Raw genomic sequence first — 25,655 nt, forward strand, 5'->3', positions numbered from 1 at the left:
GGTGGGAGCTCCTCCCCACCAGATCTGGCATACGCAAGACAGAAAGATGCCCCGGGCCATTCCCTGCTTCCTGCATTTCCCAGGCCCTGAGTTGTTTCAGTATGTAACATCTCCAAACCCTGTTACTGCCTCAGATCTCTGGTTTTCAAGGACCAGGTAATTAGAGGTTAGTGATAAAAAAAAAAAAAAAAAAAAAAAAAACAGTCTTAGTGAATTCCAAAAGTAGATGAGTCCTTTATTGACATCACATAGATCTCCTATGGTTTCTGTGTTTCACACAACAGGAGCAAAAGACAGTGAAGGTAAATTGAGGCATATTAAAACATAGCCAGCTCCACGACTTCCTGTCACAGAAAAGTATCCTGTCCATGATTCATGTCAAAATACACAGTACATTAATGTCACTCTTTGTGCCACACACCAGGCTACAGCATGTGTTTGCACACAAGGCACTTCTGCAACACATATCTACAGTGACAATGTTCAGAATGCTAATGGGGAAGGTATAACAACGAGGCTATCAAATCTTTTGACCCCTCAGAGTACAACTATCTCCAATGGCCACCTCAGGCCACATTCAGCTGCTGTGGATGGAACACAGTGGGTGTCGTCACAGGGCACATCAGCAAAGCCCTTGGCACAAATCACCACTTCACCAAAAGATAAGAGCCTGAAAGAGTGATTTGTTTGATTAAACAATTTTTAGTATAAAACCTATTTATAAAGAATTTTCCACTACCTTTTACATACGTGGCTGACATTTTAGTGAGAATTCAGCAACTGTCAAGGAAGTGGGGGAAGAGGTATGGTGACCTAGACATCACCAAAAAAAAAAAAAACAAAAAACAAAAAAAAACAAAACAAAACCCAAACAACAAAACAAATGAAACAGCAGTTCAATGCTGGTAAGGCTGTTCAATGTTAAGACCAGCCTTGTGGTTTTATAATCTTCCCTTTCTAGACTCCATCAGCCAGTGCCAGTTCTATCTTCACAGGTCTCAAGCAAAGCTAGCATGTCACTCATGTATAAGAATCCACTATACCTCCAAAGACAGGATGCTCTGCCCATCGCAGTGAGAAGATGAAGGACACCACCCCTTCCATGCCTCTACCGAAGATGCTGTGCTCCAAGCAAGTAGAGGTGGCTTGCTCTGGGAAAGAGGGGCTATCCTTATATAGGCTTTGCCATGAACAACCCGCCATCAGCAGCCAATCAAGACCACAATGAAATGACACCGACCTAGTCCCATCTGACATCAGACACCATGACCGGCCACAGTGGCCAGTGGCAGCCTCTACCCTGACACAGGTATTATTGCCTTGTTCATTAGCCTCTGCTTGGTCAATGTATGGGCAGGCCACCAACAGGGTGAGCAGTGTCCCAGGACCATTCTGTTCCCATGAGGAACACAAGAATGGACCAGAAGCCTACATGGAGCCCTGGTTCTGCAGGTGGCAAGCTAGGTCTTGCTGCGTCGGAGCAGTGTGGCAGTGGGGCTCTGGCCTCCTTGGAACTTGAGACTTTGCAAGTTGATGTGGGCTCCATGTTTGAGCAGCGTCTCCACAGTCTGTGAATGCCTGCCCTGGGCAGCCAGGTGCAGTGCACTGAGGCCCTGTGCATCAGACAGGTCAATGAGGTCAGCACTGACCAGCTCTTCTACCACCTCAGAGTGCCCATTGGCAGCAGCCAGATGCAGTGCTGTCTGATTCAGGGGCCCCCGAGCCATCACGTCAGCCTTCTCCTCTACCAGCAGCTTGACAGTGGCCAGGTGTCCATTCCGGGCTGCCAGGTGCAGGGCAGTACAACCCTCCGAGGTCAAAGCCTCCTTGCCAGCACCACGATGCAAGAGCAGCCTAGCAGTGCTAGTGTGTCCAGTCTCTGCAGCAACATGCAGAGGTGTCTGTGCCTGCAGATTGCAGATGTTGATGTCAGAGCACAGGTCAATAAGAATGCGAGCCACACGGTAGTGCCCCCTCTGAGCAGCCAGGTGCAGAGGTGTCCTCCCGTCTAAGGTCTGGGCATTCACACTCACCCCAGGCTGCTTGGCTAGCAGCTTGACGATGGGCAGGTGGCCCTGCCAGGCAGCATAGTGCAGAGGCAACCAGGCATCCTTTCCCTCCAGGCTCACGTCCACGCCACGGCGTAGCAGGGTACGCACAATGTTCTCCTGTCCGTGCTGACAGGCCACATGCATAGGTGTTCGGCCCTCAAAGTCCACCTCATTGATTGAGGCATTCTTCTCCAGCAGCAGTCTCATGCTGGCCTCATCCCCATTCTGGGCCGCAAAGTGCAGGGCAGTCCACTGGTCTTCATCCTTGGCATTGATGCTGATTTTCCGAGCCAGCAGTAGCTCCACGATTCCCCGTCCCCTCCGCTCCACAGCCATATGCAGTGGTGTGGAGCCCTTCCTGTTGGTCAGGTTGGGGTTGGCGTTGTTAAGCAGCAGCCACTTGACGCACTCCTCCTGTCCTGCCTCCACAGCCAGGTGCAGTAGGCTGGCACTGCTGTCTAGAACCAGGTCCACATCCTGAGGCTGCAGGATCTTCATCAGCTTGCTGGTGTCCCCTGACATGATAGCATCCACTAGCTTCTTCTTCTGGATGTCTGTGGGGCCCAGATCTGCAGGAAGAGGGGGTACAATGTCAGAGGTCAGAGCGAGACCACTACTGCAGGATGTGGGCTTCTAAGGCCTGGGACTTAGGTGGACACATCTTCTGGGATTCTAAACAAGGACATTCAGGGTACATCCTTTACTTGCAGGCTTTAAGCATCCACTCTTGCATGCTTATTTCAGATCTAGTCTAGGGAGACCTTGGACAGTGTTCCTCTGCCAATTTGCAGACTAAAACCGCTCTAGCTTTTCCAGGGTTGGGAAAGGTGAGTGACCATACTCCTCCCTCAGCAACAGCAGGATTGCCAACAATCATTTCAAAAGAGGTACACCAAAAAGGAAAGCTGGACAGAAACACAATCTGCCTGGAGATTTAGAGAAACTCCAAGACACTCTTCCTGGGGCTCCACTGGCCTGTAGAGCTGGTTCCTGGAACTTCAAGGGGATTCAAAGCTACACTCCATGTCATGGGGACATCATATGGGTTGTTTCTGGAATGATCCTCAAAACTGGATTTCTCAGGACACACTGTTCAGTATTCAAAATGGAACTTTCTATTGAACCTAAAAATCCACTGCCATTACTGAGAGTCCTGACTCCCATGAATAGACTCTTCCTCTGCAAGTGGAACATTCTCCAGGTTGTTCTATAGAGCAGTGGGGTTGGGGATGGTACTAAGGAGATAGACCCTAATCAGTGTTTAAACATGGCATTCTTTTGTTGTTGCTTTGAGACAGGGTCTCTCTATGTAGTCCTAGCTGTCCTGGAACTTGCTTTGTAGAGTCTCAAACTCACAGAGATCTTCCAAAGTGCTGGGATTAAAGACATGCACCACCATGCCTGGCTTAAACACTAAATTCTCATAGGATGCTAATCTCTCAGGCATGAGGACAAGGCCATCACCAGAGAGGGTTCTGTCTGAAGAGAAGATTTTAGAACATATTTCTCCATGGCACACAGTGATATTTCTGTGGCTGCTGTGAAATTAGTCCTGACTATCCTTTTTGACTGTTTTCTTGGATCCAGTCCTCTCTATCCATCTTTGCAAGGCATTTCCTTAACTTTCAATGCTCTTTTACCCAACATTCTACTGGAAAAATCCCTGAAGGCTGGTAAGATCCCAAGTCTTCGGCACAGCTATCTAACTCAGCCTCCCTCACGCTACAGCCTAGACTGAAATGACTGTGCTTTACAAAGAAGCCACAGCATTCCGAGTGTCAGCACCTCCCAGGATAGCCAGCCCAGCTTGATGCAAGGCTATGAGGGTGCCCATAAACCCAAACCTTGGGACAGGGGTTATCTAGAAGTGTCTGAGTACGGGGCACAAGTAAAGTCCCCAGTGTCACTAGTTTCACTGGATGGGTCTTGGGCTTTCCAAGTTGCAGACTTAGGCCAGTCTCTGTCCCAGGGCTGGTTCAGCCAGGTTATGTGGCCTGTCTTCCTTGAAAGCTACATGATACCCAATGGAACCACACTACTGATGTGGGAATTTCTGGATCTGTGCTCTGAGCACCAACTATGCTGAGGATGCCAAAAGTTCATGAGAGAAAACGGAAAGAACACAAGAATCATCAGAGCAAGAAACCTGAACTTCTCAGACTCTAACATAACTCACAAGAGAGTCCTGTGCAAGTTTACCAGTGCTCATAGCCACTCACCACCTGTCGAAGGTTCCCGCTCAAATGACAGTGACAGCGATCCTCTGGAGGAGAAGGCTGAGTCCACTGAGGACACCCCAGAGAGCCTCTTGCCACTGCTGGACGATGGCAGCTTGCACTCAGAGGAGCTTCGGCTGAGCTCCTCGGGGCCTTCAAGAGTCTGGGAGATCCCAGAGTCCAACTGTGATAGCAGCTCGGAAAGACTGCAGTCATTATCAAAGGGGGGAGCAGAGGCACGCTTGAGGCGTGAGGACTCTGGTCTGGCCTGTAAAGGTGGAGAGGGTGGTGGTAAGGACTCTGCTCTTCTAGCCTCCATGTCAGAATAGAGAACAAGACAGGGGAACAAGAAACTATTGGCCACAAAGCAGAGATGGAGGTCCCATGGCTGTTCACTACCATGGACAGACAGTATCAAGAAGTCCTGAAACTCAGGGCTGCAAAGAAACCTCATGGGCCTCCCTGGCACATTGTAAGAATAACACCTTCAGAAAAACGGAAAAGTCTGCACAATGCTGCCTCCCACTCAGGGGCACCGTCCATGTGTAAGGACCAAAGGCCTTACCTGGGTAAGCTGCGTGAGTACAGAACAAGCAAGGCTGGACCTGGTCCACCCATAACAGACAGCCCAACAAAAAGGAAAGAAGAGTCAGGCTGGGGGTCTCCCCTGCTCTAACCAAGCTTCAGACATCTCAGGTATGTCAGTCTGGCTTGGGGCTGTGTGAATGAGGGAAACAAGGGGCTTTACAGGTCTGGCTGCTGCAAGAAAAGCAGATTTCCAGCGACTAAGTCTGAGAATTGCTCACAACTCTTTCTGAGCCCTCCTCCCTTTGGGAACCACTGGCCTTACTATGTTTGTCCCCTGCACACTAAGTCATGTCTGCTTGCTGGCCACCAGCCTATCAGAGGTAGGTTCTGCCCCTTTACTGCTGTCAGAGGCATCTCTGTCCCCAGCTCTCACCTGTCCCGTAGCTACTCTCCCTGGGTGAATGCCAGATAAACCACCACCACTCCCAACTCTCATGACAGAATTCCCTTAACCTCCAGGCTTAGCTTTAATCATTAATTACCCTGAGGCATTCAGCTAGCACTGGCCTTTGGAACTTCTCACCACGTCTGAGTAACCATGTGGTACTTGTTACATAAACAATTTATGAGCAGATAGATTATGCTCAGATCCTCAAGCTATACCATCTTCCACCTTTGTGGGGTGACCATCTGCCCTTCCATGATCTCCAATGTGCTAGGCAGGTGGGGGACCCCGGTGGGACCTACATTTCTGAAAGGAGGTGTAGGACAGGCTCAGAGAGAAATGGGGAGGAATTTTCAGAAAAGAGGTTGGACTGGAAAGTTCCACCACAAATTGGAAACCTGAAGGTGTCTGCCAGAGATGCTTACCTCACTCTTAGGCTCTGGAGAACTTTTCTCACCCGGCTCATGAGCCAGGTCTTTCACCTCCTCATCAGGTTTTTCACAAAGGACTTCAGTTTCAGAGGTAATTTCTTTGGGGGAGAAAACAGAGTTGTCACCTAGATACGACTCTTACATAATTCTATGGGGATAGAAGCAGTGATACCCCAGTCTCTAACCAGTGGAGGACATGTCTGGTACCACTGCTGGTTCGTAGGAAAAGCCCCAGGTATCCCTAGAACACAACCCACCCACCATCCTGAGTGGGCAGCCATCTGTAAGGTCTCATTAGGATCAAAATGGGTCCTCAGAAACCTACCAGACCCAAAAGATTAAAACTACCAGGACTGGCAGGTGAGCCCCAGCACACTCATGTCTCCCTGGGTTCACTGAAAAGCAATTCTATCAGGGTCACTTTCTTATCCCAAAGGTAATCTGTCCTAAGAGAAGTGAAAGAAAGGTTGCAGGCCACTAGCCACCTCCAGCTGTCTAAATATACACACTGTATCTGAACTTGAAATCCAGGATTCCAATCTACCTGGAAGCAAATGCAGCCTGCTGGGAGCAGAGGTGGATATTGGTTCTGACCATCTAGTTCTAACAACTGCAAACTCTAACACTGCTCAGCATCAGGCAGCCAGAGTAGGGGACGGGCCAATCTGTTAATGGTGGGCTTCATCCCTGTCTTTACACACATTGTTCCTCACTTGAGCTTGGCTCTCAGCCACAGGTCATCAACTCTATGGCCTGTGTCACTGGAGGGGCACTCACCTTGGAAGGTGGGCCGCATCTGTGGGTCTGCATGCCAGCACCTCTGCATAAGCCCTATCAGGTTGGCACAGGCGCGTGGCCGAGGTCTGCAGATTGGTGGCAGCTCTGGACGGTGGCCCTTCACCACTTTCACCATGATGTGCAGAATGTTCTTTTCATCTGCAAAGGAGAAGCACATGTCAAGACTGTGAGGAGCAGGGGATAGCTCCTTACTCAGATGTATGGACAAGTGCTTGGGACATGCTGTGACATGCATATCACCTGGGACACTACCATTTCCCTTTCCAAACCTGGAGATTTCTTTAACCCATATCCTTATAGGACATACCATTCTCTATTTTCCCAAGTTTAAAAACTTTGTCTCACGGGCACAGATTCTGTCATTTATTATTACCACCCTGCTCAGGAAGGACTCAAGGTAACTCTCAGTGGGTGACCTTCTGTTCATCTTATACCATGTGGCCCATCAGCCACTTGTTCCCACGGGCATTTCCCCACCCCTGCTTTCCAAGCACACCCTGTGGAGCAGCAGGAGCCTATTGGCAGGTATGGAAAATTGGCCCAAAGTCACCATCAGCTGCCAGGGTTCCACACTGAGGCTTTGTTCACTTCCCCGTTAAGTCTTGTGCAATGCCTGTCTCTTCAGTATCTGCAGGTTATTTCCATGATAATCCAACCTTCCAAAGCCAGCAAGCTTTCCAAATGCAATGAAAGTCAAGAGAACACCCAGAAGATTTTCTGCTGCCAGAGCCAGCCTGATGGAGCCTACATGACTTCTGGGAAGTCCTGCACCTTGATTCCCCTATCTAGGAGGCAATAAAACCTGAGTGCCTAGATCTTCACTGCAATCAGACAATTTCACACCCAATCTGTAAGCTGTTACACCCAAAAGAATTCAGTGGACCTCGAGGAGGGGAACACGGAAGAAAGAGCAGTGGAGGGTACTTGGGAATGAATGGAGAGTTGGCTCAATGGTTAAGAACACTGGCTGTTCTTTCAAATGACCCTGGTTCAGTTCCCAGCACCCACATGGCAGCTTACAACTGCCTGTAACACTAGCTCCAGGAGATTCAATGTCCTCTCTGACCTCCACAGACTGCTGCACACATTTATCACTCAGGCACACACATGCACACATAAAACATATTTTTTAAAAGTACAAACAATGGAGGACAAGAATACCCTACATTCTGCTGTGCTTGGAGGATCTTGTCTCCACCCTCCCTTTTTCCATGCAATGGGTCCTCACTTACTGATATCTGTCTGTCTGGTGCTGGAGACTGAACCCAGAGCCTCCTATATACTGAGCATGATCTGTATCTTCAAATATATTTGGTCACACCCCACAGTGTGAATATCCAGAAATGTTACACAAAAAAGAGACTCCTCTCTTACCAACGCAGCTAAAAGCAACGCATGTTTTATAAACTTGAGTTGATGTGGTATAAGTTCTAGAGAGAGGCCAAACACATGAACGCTTTTACTGCTATTCAGTGTGTTTAGAATAGTTAACACCGTAGATCCTGTCATGTATATTTTATACCATTTGTTTTTTAAAAGGGAGGTGGAGGGAGGGAGGGACAGAAGGAGGGATGGAGGGAGGGACAGAGGGAGGGAGGAAGAAATTAACTGTTGGATCACAGGAACAGCTAATGGAGACAGAGATCCTCTGGGGTGATGAGAATGTTCTAGAACTATATAGTGATGATGTTTGTTGAGAAGGAAATATATTGAATGTCAAGGAAATATGCACTTTAAATGTTAAAACTGATAACTTCTTATGTAGATTTTTACTAGCACAACACTAAATGACATCAAAGAACAAGGCACAGTCTGGCGGTCCCACCATTGATCTGTCTTGTATGTAAACGACAGGGCAGGAGTGTTTTGTAGCCACATGCAGTAAGCTGGTTATGGCCTCCAATGTACTTGCAGGGTGGGTATAATGCATCTACCCGAGGGTTGCCAAGTGGCTTTGAAGCCCTGGGAGTCCCAGCCCAGCCAAGCACAAACCAGAGGCACTATGGAAGGGCTGAGAAGGTTCAAGGACATGCCCATTGTTTTCATGCAGGGTCACTTACCTGCAAATGGCTTTTTCTGTGTGAGCATGCCCCAGATCACAATGGCGAAACTGGAAGAGAAACTAGGTGTCAGTTGGTGCTGGAACCTCGGGTTTGGTAGAGTTCTCAAGCTCTGAGCCACCATCTTAAGGGGCGCAGACCAAGTACTCAGAAATCTATGGGCACTTTTGCCCCTGTTCTTCTCTGCTGTGGCTTCAATCCTTTAAATCCAAGGTCTGACTAAAATGCTCTAAGAGGCCCTCAGAGGCTTCATCAGAAAGTAGCTAAAAAAATGTATAGAAGTAGTAAGACGCAACCAGCTGAGCCCGAAACCTCTCTTAGCCACTGGGGGACACATGTTTAGATAAATAAATTATTCCAGGTACACTGAAATAACCCAATCTTTAAAAAAAATAAAAAAAAATTAAAGACTGAAAATTGAGCCTAACTCATCAACTGGAAAATGCAGTTTTAAATAAAGTTAAAGCCAACTTTAAAGTACTGAACTCTCCCTAAACTCTACAAGCCCTGACTAGTCCCCAGAGGGCCATTCCCAGTGGGACTCACTGCTCAAAAGCCCAACATTGGCACATTGGCTTCTGTCAAACCAGTCAGCTGGGCCTGGTGACAAAAGACAGAGCTGGTTGAGATAGGGCCCTCACAATCTGAGGAGGAAAAGGAGGTAGGTACTCAGATCCTGGATGTCAGGTCCCAAGGAAACTCCATCTCCCCAAATTCTGATGGTTAAAAAAAGTCAGCATTTCTCAGGAACTTATGGAGTTGGTTCCCCTCTACCAAAAGGAGCCATTTCCCTTCTCACTGGCTATTGTGGTGCCTATTAGCATACTAAGGCAATGCTAGCCTCCAGGCTCCTTCAGCATCACAAGTGCCTGCCACACATTTCAAAGTCCCCGCTGGCATCCTAGCTCTTCTCACCCGCCCTAAACTTCCCCCTCTTTTGCCTGCATTTCCTTTGTCTTCCTTTCTCTTGCTCTCCTCTCCCACTCTCCCTCGGCTCTGCTCTTGCTTCTCTTCTGACCAGGTCCAGTGTGCTGGCCATGTTCAGTCTACTATTTTCTCTCTCTGCTCTGGAATCTTCCAAATGCCTCGGGCCGTTCTCTCTTATATCTATAATAAAAATCTTCTCAACCACACCATGGAGCAATCATGTTGTCAGTTTATACACTGGGGACTTGGGATGTGAGCTGATGTCCCTCCTTCAGAGGCAAGCGACCCATGTGTGTGAATGCTCACTTTGGGATTCAGAGGAGTGTGAGCTTTGAAGAGCCCAAACCCACACACCTATGGATCCATGGACTACTCAAAGCAGCAGGTTCTTCTGTCAGCTAAGTAATAAAAGCAATGTTTCACAACACTGGGCTGGAAGCTGCTGTTTCTGCTTCTGCCTAGCACCAGCCAGGAACAGCCTCTTCCTCAGCCAGCACCACCCACAAGAAATAAAAGTCTTTCCTGTGCCTGGGGAGCATATAGGCACCAGCTAAAATCCCCAAGTCCAACAGGCACACCCCATTTGCATGTGGACCAAACTCCATGGCTGAATGGTGCCTCAGAGCCTTTCTGGAAACTGCTGTCCAGGGCAGGAAGCCACAGTGAAGCTTAGAGCTCCCAGCCTGCACGAGGGCATGGTGGCATGTCACACACCTGTACACATCATGTTTGGTGTCAAACAGCCGGCTCTTCTCACGGATGCGCTCTGGAGGGAGGTAGGCAATTGTGCCAAATAGGCCATCCATGCTGAGGTCATGATTGTGGGACATGCCATTGCACTTGGCCAGCCCAAAGTCGGAAATCTGTAAAAGCAATCCAAAGGAGGCTTGTCAGCTTAAAGGGAGTCAGAAGAGGCTACGGCATATCTCTCTCTGCCAATAACAGATGGTGGTTCCCCAACACATGCTATAGGGGCTTACCCCCAAACAAAGGAGCTGAGCTCCAGGCAGCCCTGTCTCCAGGCAGGTAGGAAGCATAGGGATATAAACGGGCCAAACCTGGATGCACCATCACTATCAACTTGATGGATGGGGAAGAAAGACATCATGCTTAATAAAAGAATGGAATTATCTTGGAGACAGAACTCAAAAAGAATGACAGCCAGCCCTACTTTTGTAAGACTTCTTGTCTGCCCTGGTGGCTGATGGTCACAGTCAGCACTAAGGGAAAAGCAGCCTTCAGCTTTCAGGCAAAGGGAGCCACGTGACAGGCTGGGGCTAGGGTGTCTATCACCCATCGTCAGTCCGGTTATGCAACCTTCCAGCTGGGGAGCTACAAGTGCCAGCAGGTCCTTTAAAGCACAACACGCCTTCAGAGGGATTTAGAGGGAGCAAAACACATGCCTCATCACCTTCGGGCTCACTGGTCTACTCCAGATATGATACCCCTCCCTTGGTGATGATGTCACTGTAAGGAACCCCCATCTCTGTTTCCAGAGTTCACAGGGAGGCAGGCCCCCCATTGGTGAAGGTATCCTAGTAGCTCACTCCACTACTGCAGACTTGGCAGGTATCTCTGGGAGTCTCCCTTTTCTGCTCATGTCACCACTTCCTGGTGCAAACCAGACCCTTTGAAGCACTGTGTACTTAAGCCCCAATTCAGCACCAAACAGCCTTCCAGTGTACATAGAAATGGCCCCTTTCTAGACTCCTTCAAGGCTGATGTGGTTTTAAGCCTTTAAATTCACTCCTGGGCTGGTCTTCAAACACACCCTGGTAGTAACAGGAAATGGGCTGAGTCAGGACTCTTGTTTCCAGACTGGCCATACCCGTAAAGGGAAAGCCCATGTGCCTGGTGTCATCAGTGTCCAACAGCAGAAAGACTGAGTGGTAACTAAAAGACCCCGAGGACCAGTGGGAGCTGATAGAAAGATACCCTTCAGGGATGGCCTGGCCCTGTCTCTGCTAGCACTCTAAGCCAGTGGTGCTCAGGCTCAGCAGTCCTCTAGGGTCCCTTAGGTCTGCTGGTTCTGAAAGCCTCTACGGCCTCAGGAGAAACAAAAACTCTGGAAAATCTGCCAGTGACTATGACAAAGTCACCACTAAGTCCTGCAGATCCTTCATGCTGCTTGGAGCTGGGAGACAATGCTCAATCATTTCACCTCTCAAAAAAGTTCAGGGAGAGCAGCCTGAAATGTTTTGCATTCAGAAATGCAGACAGATTTGGGGAACCTCAGCACGGGGCCATTCTTTTTCTCTCTGCCACTGTCCCTTCACATGCACACTGGACACAGCTAGCTACTATAAAATACACTTTGAGAAAAATAGCACTGTAGGAAGCTTGGCATTGCAGGCACACCGAGGTGAGGTACCTGGGAGTTAGGGGGAGGGGGCTTTCTCTCTCACCCTCCTGCCCAGGATGTGTAGCCTCCTCACCCAGCTTTCAACAGTGGACACCTGAGGTCTCATGATACTCTCACATTGGCACCTGACTCAGTATCCCCAAGATCTCAGAGTTTACAGGAACATAGCCCTTCTAATTCAGAATAGCTAGACCAAGCCACCAAAGGCCTTTTGCTACCTCAGAAAGGCTTCTTGGGACCCAGCAGGAAAAACCCTTCTTGCAGGACACCATGAATAAGTAGTCTGGGGATATCTGGATCTGCCTCTAATTTGGATATTTAGTTTACTTAATAAAGAGTGACATAGGAAATATTTTAATACACTTGATGACCCCAGGCTGCTGGGAAGCATCAGTAGTACTCATACTCAGAGCAGCGATACCTTCCCAAACAGAGACGTGAGACTGGCATAATAGCAGCTCTTGGCCCTGCCTTAGGATCCCAACATAAGTCTGAACTGCAAATGGCCCAGAAACCCAAGGAATCTATCTGCACAGGAGGTGCAGAACCCTCAGCACCACAGGCTCCTCTGGGGAGGTTGTTTTTACAAGACAAAGAAACTGTGTTGTATAAGCACAATTCTGTTTGTTTTCAGCTTTTTGTCAGTGACTAACTTCTCTGATAATAACAGCCTGATACCACACAAAAGCAGCTTTTGCAGAGCCTTTCAGGGTGGCTCAGTTTAGGGGGTGGCCTCAGCATCCCAGCTTTGGGACAATGTCCCTTCATGTTAAAGAAACACCTTCTCAGCCAGGCGTGTTGGCATATGACTTTAATCCCAGCACTCAGGAGGCAGAGGCAGGTGGATCACTGTGAGTTCGAGGTCAGCTTGGTCTACAAAGCGAGTTCCAGGACAGACAGGGCTATTACACAGAGAAATTCTGTCTCAAAAAACCAAAACCAAACAAACAAAATGAACACCTTCTCATCATGACTCCACAGCTCCCAGCCCAGCTATCCAGCTGAAACTGTAGGAATTGCCATCAGGCTGAGGAGATCATGGCCTGAAAGGAAATATGATAGCCCAGAATTTGTCAAGGGCAGCCTTTACTTCCTCAACGAAAAAGCATTCAGTGCCTGTTGTGTCCCCAGGACTGAGAAAACACCTGGAGAAGTCAGCACTCAGACCTACAAAGTCAACCTACCAGTGACAAACCAGGTACCAGGTCATCACTTTGTACTCCCAGAGGGGCACTGTGCAAGCATGCACCCTCACTGATCCAGATGACAACCCAGAAGTAAAGTGTCTCCTTACTACACCTCTCAGCAAAGGGACAGAGCTGGGGAGCTGTGTCCTTGTCCCAACTCTTGGCTGACAAGGATGGCACTTTGAAGAGGACAGTTCTGTGCTCCCCCCCCAAGAAGTGCGCCACAGCTCTTCCAAACACCCACAGGCCTGTCAGGAGAAGAGGGCAACAAGCAAGAGAATGAGACAAAAGCATTGGCTGACCAAGGGCAGTTGAGGAACTCTGCAGAGACCCTAGGTAGAGCGACACTTGGGGCTACACCTAGGTAGTTCTAGGTGTCAGCCAGTTCCCATTCAGCAGTTCTTAAAGACACAGGAGCCTTCATACACCATCTATTACTGCCTGCTATTTTCCTTACCTCTTTTCAAATGCCCAGAGTTTTATATGACTTCTGGGCTCTTTCTTCCACCTAAAGGCTATCCTCCCTGGCACTTGCATGCCCTGCTGCATACAGAAGCAGAGCCTGCCTCCTGTGAAGGTCAGCCCCAGGTACCCAGGGGCTGTCTGCACACCCTGCTAATCTTCACAAATCACGCTGGCCTTCTGTGACTGTGGCATGTCAGTAAGCAGGTTTCCTGAACATGTCATGAATGGATGGTGGTGGGACAAGTCAAGATCTCTGGAGGCTATCATTTCAACCTCTGCTCCAGACCTGCAGCTGGAGTAATCTAACCACTCCGTGGCCACCAATACTATACCTCTGCTCTGTGGTTCGGCCTTAGCCCAGGGTAAGGGGCTTGTTATTATTGTTTTCTTTTTCTGGTATAGGTTACATATATGAGAGTAACAATCTTATGACCCACTGAGCCCACAGGTCTTGTTCTGCCCAGAAAGAATGGAAGCCAATCCCTGCCAGACACAAGGAAACAGAGGCCAGGAAACTCAGATCACAAGAAGATGCTGGAAGCCACCTTGGAGCTGGCTCACACTAAGTTGTGTGATATCCTGTCTTACTTTTCGGGATATAAAGGACATGACTGAGTAATGTTACCTAAGCCACAACTCATAGCTACTGTCCAGAGTAGAAATCAATTTCTTGGCCTGGCTGAGTCTGAGTGCTACAAGTAGCTTCACACATGCCACTCGGGCCACTGTGTGCTGAGTCAAGCTGAATGATATGACGAGCCTCCCAAAGGTCAGGCCAGCAGAGTAGATCTGGAAGTATCATGCAGTCAGACATATCACAGTGACACAGGCTGGGGACACTGTTTGCTCCTTGTATGAACATTGTTTGATCCAGGGCCCTTGGTCCTGCTCCCTTACTCACATCAATATGAATGCCCATAGCTTCCTAGCAGAGGACAAACAGGTGGTGAATGAGTCCTCTTCTATGTCTAGAACACAGCAGACCCCAGCACTATCTGTAGTCCCAGAGCAGTGAGGATAAACAGGTTCCTTTATCAGAGGACACAAGGTCTCTCTAATTCACTGCCCAACTTCTGATTTCACAAGACTATAAGTCCTAGGACCCCTAAGTCCCTGGTTTGCTTCAGGGTGCTCAGAACCTAGGACATGCCAGGATATGGGGGAGAATCCCATGGGTTTACAAGGGTCACTCTTCCAGGTACCTATCAAATTCAGATCAAGTGTGACTAGCTGGTCTCTCTAGCAGGTCTTACAGTGAAAAAGGCCCTGGCTTCAAGTTTTCTGCTCCAGGGACAATCACTTCATTTCTTAGGCTCTATTTCAGAATATAACCAAGGTCTTAGACACAGAGCCCTCCCGAAAGCATCCAGTGTCCTGGCTGCCCACTCCCTGGGAAACATGCTGTCCCTACCTTGACATGGTAGTGGGCATCCAGCAGGATGTTTGCTGGCTTCAGGTCTAGATGCAGCAGTGGTGGAGACATACAATGCAGGAAGTTCATGCCCACAGCTGTCTCATGCACGATGCGGAAGCGCAGATCCCAAGGCAGTGGCTCAGAGGCTAGCAGCTTCTCCAGGGAGCCTGTCTCCATGTACTCCATGACCAAACCAACAGGTTCCTGGCATATGCCGTACACAGGCAGAATGTAGCGGAATTTGGCCATCTCCATCTTCTTAGCTTCCTCCAGAAGTTCCATGCGTTCCCTGAAAAAGTCCATAGGTGTGAGGGCATGCAGCTATCACCGAGCAGGACAAGAGCCACTGGCCAGTATACAAGCAGTGATAAATGCGCACGTGTGCAAAGTTCACTGTCACATAATTAAACACTGGGCCTTCCAAAGCCTACAGTCCTATGCTGTTCACACCCGCCTCTTCACCTGGGGTCACTGTGAGGACAGAGCTTGGCAGTTATCTGGATACCTACAGGCAACATCACATCCCTTGTCTGGATGGAAAACTGCTAGCTAACTATCCAAGGACCTCCACCCTCACCTTTTGTTTAAACCCAACTTTTTCACTGGCCCAATCTCTCCTGGATCTAATCTCACACTTAACAGAGCAGCATGAATCTATCAGGGATTGGTCAAGGGCCACTAAGAACTGGCCACACTTTCTACTGATTACACAAAACTAAACCATATTCTTCTAATTACCCATGAATGGACGACACAGGGGCATTCCACAGGAAACCATCACCACCATCTACGCCCAGAACATTTTCATCATCCCCAACAAACTGTACCTATTAAACCCCCACCAGACCCCATATCCTTCTGTTTCTGAATTCAGGTGCCCCAAATAGGTGGAATCATCTCCATCATTCGTCTATGTCTGCTTTACTTCATGAGGTGTTTTCAAAATCCATTTATATTATTGTGCACATCCAAGTTTCATTTGTGTGGCCAAGAATAGTATAGAATTATACTACATTATGCTAACCCACCTACACGGCCATGGACAAGACTGCATGCACTAATTAGCTTGTGTGTGTGTGTGTGTGTATGTGTGTGTGTGTGTGTGTGTATGTGTGTGTGTGTGAACTTGACATAATCTGGAGTCATCTGAAAAGGAACCTCAACTGAGAAAAATGCTCCCATCATATTGGTCTGGAGGTAAGTCTGTGGGAGTGTTTTCTTAATTTATGATTGATGTGGAAGGGGCCCAAGGCCACTGTGACAGATGATCCTGGGTTTCATAAGAAAGCAGGCTGAGGGGATGGAGAGATGGCTCAGTGGTTAGAGCACTGGCTGCTCTTCTAGAGGATCGGGGTTCAATTCCCAGCACCCACATGGCCGCTCACAACTGTCTGTAACTCCAGTTCTAGGGAATCTGACACCTTCACACCAATGCACATAAAATAAATTTTTAAAAAGAGAGAGAAAGCAGGCTGAGTAAGCCCTAGGGAGCCAGCTTGGAAGCAGTATTCCGCCATAGCCTCTGCTTTAGCTTCTGCCTCCAGGCCCCTGCCCTGACTTCCTTTATGACAGATTGAGCTGTAAGATGAAATAAACCCTTTCTCCACAAGTTGCTTTTGGTCAGTGCTTTATCACGGCAACAGAAGGCAAACTAAGATACTGTTCCTACCTGTTGGCTCCTGAAAATAATGCTGCACCTTTTGGGGGGGTAAATGTCTAGAAAGCCCTTTTGTTAGTTCTTCTGGATATCTGCCCAGAAGCAGACCTGCTGGATCATAGGGCAGGTGGTGTTGCTGTCCACAGCCTGTCACCTCCTTGCCAGTGACCCCTTACTGGAGACACCTCCTCACACACTTAGATGGCAGAGACAGCTGAAGCATGGGCTGCATTCACCAGCCACAGTCAAAGGTCAATCCCCTGATGTTTGTACAGATGCGAATTGCTGTGTAATAGCCTGTGCCAGCAACAGGGGTCAAAAGTCTCAGTGTGCACTCAGGGTAAAAGGCCCTGTCCAAGAGGGTGTGGCTGAGCTACACAGGATCTGGGTCAGTGTCTCTCCAAATACACACAAGAAAGCATCCAGGAAGCTGGGAAGAGGTTCCCATAACAAAATCTGCTTTCTAGAAATAAAGAGCTCCTTAAAGGAAACTTCCAGAACCACTTTCAGAGAGACATGCTAGAGCTGAGAACTGGGCAGCCTGGGTGTCCACACACAGGCCTGGCAGGCTGAGGTGCCCTGGTACCTCCCCAGAAGGCAGTCTAGCGCAAAGACCTACCTGTAACCTGAGATAACTGGGTTTTCATTATTCTCCCAAAGCGGCTCTCTTGGGTCGAAGCAGGAGCCTGCTGGAGGACCCAGAAGGGTGCTAACAAACCACTTCCTAACGTGGCCTCCCCTTTGAAATTGTAGGGGGCCCAGGCTTCTCTGGCCCCACGCTGGAAGGACAAAGGAAAGCAGGCAGAGCCACGTGGGCACCAAAAACCACAGCAAAAAAGCAGCTCTCCTGAGCATCATGCTCTGGCAGGGGAAATTTCCACAAGTTCTAAGGGCTGAAGAGTTCAATCCTTTGCCAACCAATGTCAATCCTACAGCTAGAGCTTAGTCCTCATAAACACACACTTTGAGCTTATGCTGGGGTTGACAGGCAACAAACCTCTGGCTTAAATGAAGCATCTGAAATGAAAGACTAAAAGGCTTCAGAACAGAGTCTAGCATGGCGTGCTGTCCCAGCCTTCTGGAGACACAAGTGCAGGGCCAGCCCATGAGACCCCTGGACTGGGAGGACAAACTGCCCTCACACTAGGATCTTGTCCACTGCTCCCTTCTTTGTTGGAAGACACCGAGAGTCTGACCCCAACAGGAGGCAAACCCTTGAGCACCAGGGGGTCATCTTGCCTTGGACACTAACAGTTTAGAACAGGCTGGGAAACTCCCAGCCCTGTTCTGTACTCCACAAGAATCTGAAAAACAGGCCAGTGAACAGCTAGATGCCCAGGTCAAGCATTATCAAAATCAAGCTGGTACTTGAAGGAGAAGACAACATTTCCTGGGAAGACAGGAGCTAAGGACCGGGCTGGTCAGCCCCATACACAGCAACTGAGACCTGCTATCAGCTGCTGCTTCTGCTCTCTTTTGTGCTAAGAATGAAAGTTATAAACCAAGCAGTGGTGGTGCACACCTTTAATCCCAGCACTAGGGAGGCAGAGCCAGGCGGATCTCTGTGAGTCCGAAGCCAGCCTGGTCTACATAAGAAGTTCTAAGCCAGCCAGCGCTACACACAGAGAAATCCTGTCTTGAGGGAAAAAAAATGAAAGTTATAATTGCAACCCTCCCCACCACCCCACTACTTTCATTTTCTTCTATAAAGTGGCCAGCTTGCACCTTCCAGTGTGCATATCCTTCCTGCCCAGGTGGCGGCACTTCAGAGTGTAGGGACCCACCACCAAGTGAACTGAAAAGGTACACATGTCTATCCCCAGTCTCAGGAGCTGGCAGTATTCATGTCTGCAGGCTGGCTGCAGCATGGGCCATTTTCCCTCCACTGGACAGCCTTACTCAGCCAACCTAACCAATGTCTTTAATTGCCCAAAGGATTAAATACACACAGCAACTTCTGCTGGTAACTCTTAGAATCAACTTCCAGCAGCCTGACTGGCACAAAAATAGCTAGTTCTACCCTCCCCACCACTCAAAATTCAACAAGTTCCCCCTCTCTGCCCAGGCTCTTTCCAGAACACAAACCTCATTTAAAATGAGCGAGGGCTATAGGGTGGCTAGAGAAAGCTGACCCCTGCTGCATTTACACACTTACTCTGTACAGCAGGCTGGAAGGAGCCCATGACATCACCCCCTTGCCTGGGCTACATGCTTTAGGGCACTTCATTGGAAAATGGCCACTGTTTCCTGGGACAAAAACCAGAGACTAGCACTGAGGCAGAGTCCTGGGACATCCAGAAAAACTTTTCAAAGAATTTATTATCTAATATCTTCTGAACTTAAACACCCATATCATCATCCTGATGCTCCAGGGACATGCCACCTGGAGCCACCACTTAGGGCTGGAAGCTCCAGCCTTTAGGTGTTATCAGGAGCACCTGCCACTCCATAAGCCTAAACTGGGCCAGCTCCTAACCTGGGAGAGACCAAAGGACTCTAGTATACATAGAATTCATCATTTTAGTCATTGGTTCTTATCATTTAAAATACATATTTTGCCAGGCAGCAATGGTGCATGCCTTTAATCCCAGCATGCAGGAGGCAGAGCCAGGTGGATCTCTGTGAGTTCGGGGCCAGCCTGGTCTACAGAGCAAGCTCCAGGACAGGCACCAAAACTACATGTAGAAACCCTGTCTCGAAAAACCAAAAAAAAACACTTTCTCATAAGCAGTGTTCTGATTAGTGCTGATAACAACACAGAAGGAACTGTACATTTGTAATTATTACTATTGTTTTAAAACCTGGAGGGATTTTCCAGCTTGTTCCTAGCCTGGATGCCTGGGTGGGGCAAGGATCAGGTGGCAAGCCCAGGGCATGCTCCTGGTTGCCATTCTGTTCTTTCTGCTCACAGTGAACAAAATGCTTCTGGGCCAAGGAACCCACTGACGTCAGGTTCATTAAAACACAACCTGATCTTTGCTTCTGCACAGTGCAGGAAGGCTGGAGTTACATTCTCATCTCCTTTGTCCCTAGGAGAGGGGTGCTAATTCAGCCTCTGAGAAGGAAAAGACACCTCTGCCTCGCTCTCATCTCTGTTTTGGGGTTCCATTTAAAAAAACTGGGCACAAACAGGACCAAGTTAGAGTTACAATTTCTAAATTTGGTAGTGCTGGCTACTGAACCCAGAACCAGAACTCACATATGCCAAGTAAGTACTTAACCAGGAAGCTGTAGGCCCAGCTTCCCTCCAAGTTTCTTTTTATTTTTTGCCCAGGCTGACTCTGAACTCATGGCATCTTCCTATCTCAGCTTCCTGATTACTGAGATTACAGCCTAAGAAACTTTTCAAAAGCATTTACAATAATTTACACACATCCCATTTACACCTAGCATAGTGTAGTCTCCACCAAGTGAGGGAAATGGAGTACAGAAGCATGTCAGTGATAGCTGACATCATTTCTGGAAGGTCTATGAGAGCCATACCTCTGCCTCCAAGCTTAGCAAGAAAGTCCAAAGACCCTGGGATGGTAAGAATTGGAGGGCTCCATTATTGAAAAAGGGAAAGAGAACCCAAGACCAGCCATGAGTGAGGCTGATGCCTTCGGAGAACAGAGGAGTAGAGGGAGACTCCTTAACAGCTGCCAGGGAACCTGGGAAGCATTGCTGGGAGAAGAGAATTTCAGCCTCTCCACTAGGTTCCTGCACACCACTCCAATTACATTCCCAGGAGCCTCAGAGGGGTTCCCACACTGCTATTTTTAAAACTGACAAGAATCAGGCTTGTTCAATTGTCAGCTCTGTAGTTACAGACCTGGGGTTTGCTCGGGCTCGCCCTGACTAGCTGAGGCCCAACTCTGCATTAGCAGCTCTTGGGCCCTTGTGCCAGGGACTTTGTTATTCTAAGCTCCTCTCAGCAACAATCAGGAAGAGGCATGGGGCCCCTGGGTCATTTTGTTCTAAGGGTACCAGGCCTGTCCCCCTGTACTTGTGACCTCACAAGTCATAGCCAGCTAGGGAAGACAGCCCTCTCCCCAAAAGCCAACCAATGAGACCCTCCCAAGAGGAGAAATCTGATCAGTGGGGAGGTCACTTGTGAATTGTGCTGAGGTCTGCTAAGTGTCCCTGCTTTGGCAGAAATTTCACAAGAGGCCTTATGAGTGTCCCAGACCTCATTAAGGCCCTACCTTCCCAGAACAGAAATGGAGGGTCACAAACCACAGAATGGGTAAAGGCTGGGGCCTGGGCAGCTGCTGAGGCCAAGAGACACCCAGCCATCCTGGAGTATGAACAGCCCTTGGCTGGTGAAAATGGGACTGGCCCACAGCTGTGACTAAAGTGACCCCTTCCCCACCCCCAAGCAGCAAGTAAAGGCCATAAATGACCCCAGCTACATACTATGTAGCAGAGGTAGATGTTAGCTGGCTTGGAGGTCAGTATGGATGGTCAGTATTGATGCCCTCACAATCAACTTTGGACACCACCTCCAGTACTCCTGGGGAAATATCACAATGGCCACTCCTTAGAGGTAAAGTTAGCAGGGCTTTGTTGAGGTCCATAGAGGGAAAACTGTTTCCTCCTGGCCGCTATGGCTGGCTTACATTTTTTCCTTTAACTTTTTTTTTAAAACATGGTCTCTCTGCATCAGTGTTTGTCAACCTGTGGGTTGAGACCCCTTTGGGGTTGCATATCAGATAGTTACATTACAATTCATAACAGTAGCAAAATTGCAGTTATGAAGTAGCAACGAAATAATTTTATGAGTAGAGGTCACCAAGAGGAACTGTATTAAAGGATCACAGCATTAAGAAGATTGAGAACCACTGGTCTGCATAGTCCTGGAACTCAGTACATAGACCAGGCTGGCCTTGAACTTACAGAGATCCTCCTGAGTGCTGGGATTAAAGACGTGCACCACCACAGCCAGTTTCTTTAATTCTTTTTAATCTATTCTGGTAAACAAACAAACAAACAAAAAAACTATCTGAGTTCTACCTGTCGGTAGATGCATGCTAAATGACCAAAAGAATGCAAGATTGCAAAGACAAACTATTGTCCTTCCCTTCAGAATTAATCCAAAGGGGCCTGTCAAGCATCTGGACAGAAAAAAACCCCTCAAAAAGTTTTAACTTTAAGAAACACGATACACCTAAAAGCATGTTAATGAGATATGGGAAATAACTACCCTCTTAAGGAGATGTGTGATGCCTGGGAAGCCCCTCCTTTGGGGCAGCTGCTTATAGGTCCTCACTGCTAAGCCTGTGTACTTTCCACAGTGTTCCCTTTCTTTTTACCTGCTCCCTGATACTCTGGGCACCTTCCCACTCTCTGTCTGAAGCCCCTCCCCTCTCACTCCTTCCCCGTGTAGCTTCCTAGGTCCACTGTGGAGCCTGTCTGCTTAACCTCTTAACTCGGAAAGCAGGACTTTCTCTTTTTCTCATTTGTCTCTTTGTCACAGCTGCCAAGACTGACTGCTTGTTGGTCCTGTTGTTTTCTTCTTTCAAACCTCAATAAAATTATCCTCCAAGTCCATGTTTAAATCCTTTTATCTCTAAGGTTAAGTAAGATCCTGCAAATAAGACCCTGTGTCCTCTGGCTGGGGGCTGCTCACAAAGGCAGGACATACACCACAACCGCCCAAGAAAAGTTAGCCTCCCTCAACAGCTGTTTCAAGCTTCAGATGGCTAGCCCACAGAGCAACAGGCCGCTCTGGTACAGAAGAACCAAATGAATTCCTGAGCACTTCCCAGCCAGAGAACTGAGTTCCTAACATCGCAGTTTAAACACCTAAATGTGGCCTGGGCAGGAGAAGTCAACTCCACATACAAAGGTGTAAAGGCAGTCACCCTGACCTGGTGGCCAAGTACTTCCTGCTGGGTGCTGCTGACCTCTACCTGGCTTCTGACAAGCCACCACCTGCCTGCTTTAGGCAGGGAAGAAAAGCTTTGCAGTTAAAGAACACACACTTCAACACAGGCTCTCTGCAAGTGGAAAAACCCTGCCTGCAACCTGGCCACCCGAAAGACAAGACCTGAGGATTGGAGGACTGCATAGCACACTGTTAGCTGGGGTGGCTCATGTTTCCCTCCAATATTCAAAATCTGTGTCAAGTCTTTGATGGTGAATAATATTCACTCTGCCTAGAAAACACAGTCCCACTAAGTCTCTAAGGGCATTAAAAAAAAACATCCCAGAAGAGTTCTTTTTTTTTTTTTTTTACCTTTGAGAAATTGTTGGCTGCTATTCAAAATGGTTTGGATTTCATCAAAATAACCACAGTGCCCCTCCTGGCCTGAAGGGTTCCCAGGATTGTGTTGGGGGAGGGTTTTACACAACATGGTAAAGCTGGTGAGCTGGTAGTGATTTTAGACACTAGTCTTCACTGTACCACAGTTTCTAAGAAAAACTGGATTATAGCAAAAAAGCAAGCAAGCAACAAAACGCCCAACAGCTCTCTGATAGAGTCCAGAGTAGGGATGAGGTGTAAAGGGAATAGACTTGGGTCTCATCCTCAAACCATCCTTATTGTCACTCAGGCACTGCCATGGACACCATTCCACAGTAAAGCTGGAGTTCAGAGTTCCTGTGGTTTAAGGCTGGTCCTGCAGACAGCCATGGCTCAATGGGGTTTAAGAGGGATCTCAAACTGGTAAAATGCAAACACTACGTCCATGTCAGCTTGGTTAAAGAATAAGTCATTTAAATGTGCCATTCTGAGCCTCATACATAAACTATCACCACCCAACGTAAACAGTGCAATCTGGGGGAAATGCTTTTGAAGAATCTACTTCTACGCACAGACCACAATAGCCTTCTGGTTCACTGGGGTCAGCTCTGAGTCCTTTCCTATCGCTGAACAATCCGCTAAGAGGGACAAAGGCCCAGGGTGCCGGCGGGGGGCGGGTGGGCACTTGCCCAGGGTCAAAGCAAGATGTTCCCTGGAGTCTCGGCTTCCACCTCAAGTCCCCTAAAACGAAGGTGTGAGGAGAAAAGCGGTGGGAGGAACCAGATCCCAGACGCAAGAGGGACCCGGAGCCCTAGAAGCGGCTGAACGCAGCGGATGCCTCACCCGAATCCAGCCGGTGCTTCGGATCGAAATAATTACGGTCTTACACCAATTTGTGCTCCGACGAAAATTAGTAAGCGGAACCAAATCTAACTCATTCACAAAGCGCAGAGGCCCACACGGCAATTTCTCTAAGCCGGGCGCGGACCGCAGCACCTAGGTGGGTCCCGGGCGAGCCCGACGCGTCTCGCAGGGCTCAGGGCCACCGCGCCGGGTCAGCTCCGGATCCTAGATACTCCGGAGCTGCGAGGGGCCGATGGCCTGAGAGCCGTGAATTCTGTTTCCCGGCTCCTCACGTAGCGCGGAGCCCCCATCCAGCCCGGCCCCACCCGGCCACTGACCTGTCGTCGACGTGCAGGCTGGGCGAGCACTTGATCGCAAGCCAGGTCTTCCAGTGCACGTGGCGCACCTTGTATACCTGACCGAAGCCGCCTGAGCCCACCTTCTCCCAGCCTGCGAACTCGCCCGCGTCGAAGGTGCGCAGCAGCCCCAGCGCCCACCGGCCCCGGCCTTCGCCCTCCATCGCGTGCGTATCGCCGCTGCCTGGCTCAACCGCGACCGCCCAGGTGCTCAGGTGAGCGCCCCGCCCGTTGACGTCACTTCCGACGCTCACCCCGTCCCGCCCCGCCGAGCCTGGGCCCACCCCCTACACCCTCCCAGAATCGGCTGTGGGTGAGTGTCCAGCACCGGGAGCTGCCGACACCCTAGGGATGCATGGAATCCCTGCGCTCCCTAGGGCGCGCGCCGCGGTTGGCCGGCTTCTCACGGAAGGTGTAGTACAGTACGTGCACAGTTCGCTACTCACAGTGCCACCACTCTGCAAAACACGGACGGCAAAGAAAAAAAGGATAGTCTCTAACTGGGACGGGGACTTAGATCCGATCGCGGAGCTTGCTCAGGTTTCCCCGGTTATGTGTGTCTTCGTTTGCGGACGCTGAGCCCTACACACTGTAATCGTCTGGGTCGGTTCGTGTACCCGACTCCTCAACAGGACATTCTGTGCCCTTCTGGGGACTTTTTGTAACTGCACTCTTAGGTCCTGGAGATCTCTAATCTGTCTTTTTCTTTCTTTGTTTTCTCTCTCTCTCTCTCTCTCTCTCTCTCTCTCTCTCTCTCTCTCTCTCTCTCTCTCTCTCTCTCTCTCGCTCTCTCTCTCTCTCTTCCTCCTCCTCCTCCTCTTATTATTATTCCTCTCCTCCCCTTCCTCTTCTTCCTATTCCTCCTCCGCCTTCTTCTTTCCTCTTCTAAAATTTGTTTATATTAAAGAGTTATATAGTACCCAGTCTTTGGAATTGGTTTGCCACTCCCCTTGAGTCTTGCTTTTTCACAGAACTCCTCTTAGGAGGTAACTGGTTCTTTAAAATTCAGTCATCCCTGTCCCTTAGCTTAGTAATCACAGTACTAGGGAGGCTGAGGAAGGAGGATCAACCTTGGTTAAGGGTGAGACCTTGTTTTAAAAACAAACAAACAAACAAATGTACATAATAATTCTCCATTTCAAATACAGAAAGTCCCTTCATTATGGAAAATAGTGACCTTTTAAAGGTAAACAGAGGTTGGGAAAGGAAGGATGATGAATGTGTTCACCTTCAGGAAAACTCTCAACTTTGAGAAAACAGCTGGGTCAGAGGTGGAAGTGCCCGGGGCTTCTCCACCTTCAGCAACACTCATGCCCGTGCTTTGCTGTGTGTGAGAGAGCTATTCCTCACCAAAGCAGATGAATAATGGGTCTCATGGGAGGAGAAGAGGGGGAGTTGTGAGGACATGAATGCTGGAGAACCTCTCTCCTGAGAGGGAGGCTGCCCCAAGTCACACTTGGTGACTTCTCCCTGAGCCCCACCCACCTCCCAGCTGGCCTCCCAGTGGAAGAGCCCACAGTCCCAGCACCACATGATTGCTTGGGGGTGAGGGTGGGTCTCCTGTGAGCTATTGACACAGCCTTCCTTTTCAACAAATTTCTGAGTCCAAGGCAGCAAATCTCTATTTTAAACTCATCTGTAGCAAATATAACTATGTTTAAGCTAACACATTAAGAATAATTGGGGTTTTTC

At 48.9% G+C, this 25,655-nt stretch overlaps 1 protein-coding gene across 1 annotated transcript; it reads right to left on the reverse strand.

Moving 5' to 3' along the window:
• Positions 1–210: 210 nt before the first annotated feature.
• On the reverse strand, positions 211–24,211 carry Ripk4 (receptor interacting serine/threonine kinase 4). The gene is made up of 8 exons (XM_052741344.1): positions 23,946–24,211; positions 14,882–15,173; positions 10,171–10,319; positions 8,530–8,579; positions 6,449–6,607; positions 5,666–5,769; positions 4,271–4,535; positions 211–2,620 (listed from the first exon to the last, which is right to left on the reverse strand). Exons 1-8 carry the CDS (start codon positions 24,125–24,127, stop codon positions 1,461–1,463), a joined length of 2,361 nt encoding a protein of 786 aa, XP_052597304.1. The 5' UTR covers positions 24,128–24,211; the 3' UTR covers positions 211–1,460.
• Positions 24,212–25,655: the final 1,444 nt, after the last annotated feature.

This window comes from Peromyscus californicus, unplaced genomic scaffold (assembly GCF_007827085.1).
Source record: "Peromyscus californicus insignis strain IS unplaced genomic scaffold, ASM782708v3 Scaffold_16__1_contigs__length_79575227, whole genome shotgun sequence".
NCBI classification, from domain to species: Eukaryota; Metazoa; Chordata; class Mammalia; order Rodentia; family Cricetidae; genus Peromyscus; species Peromyscus californicus.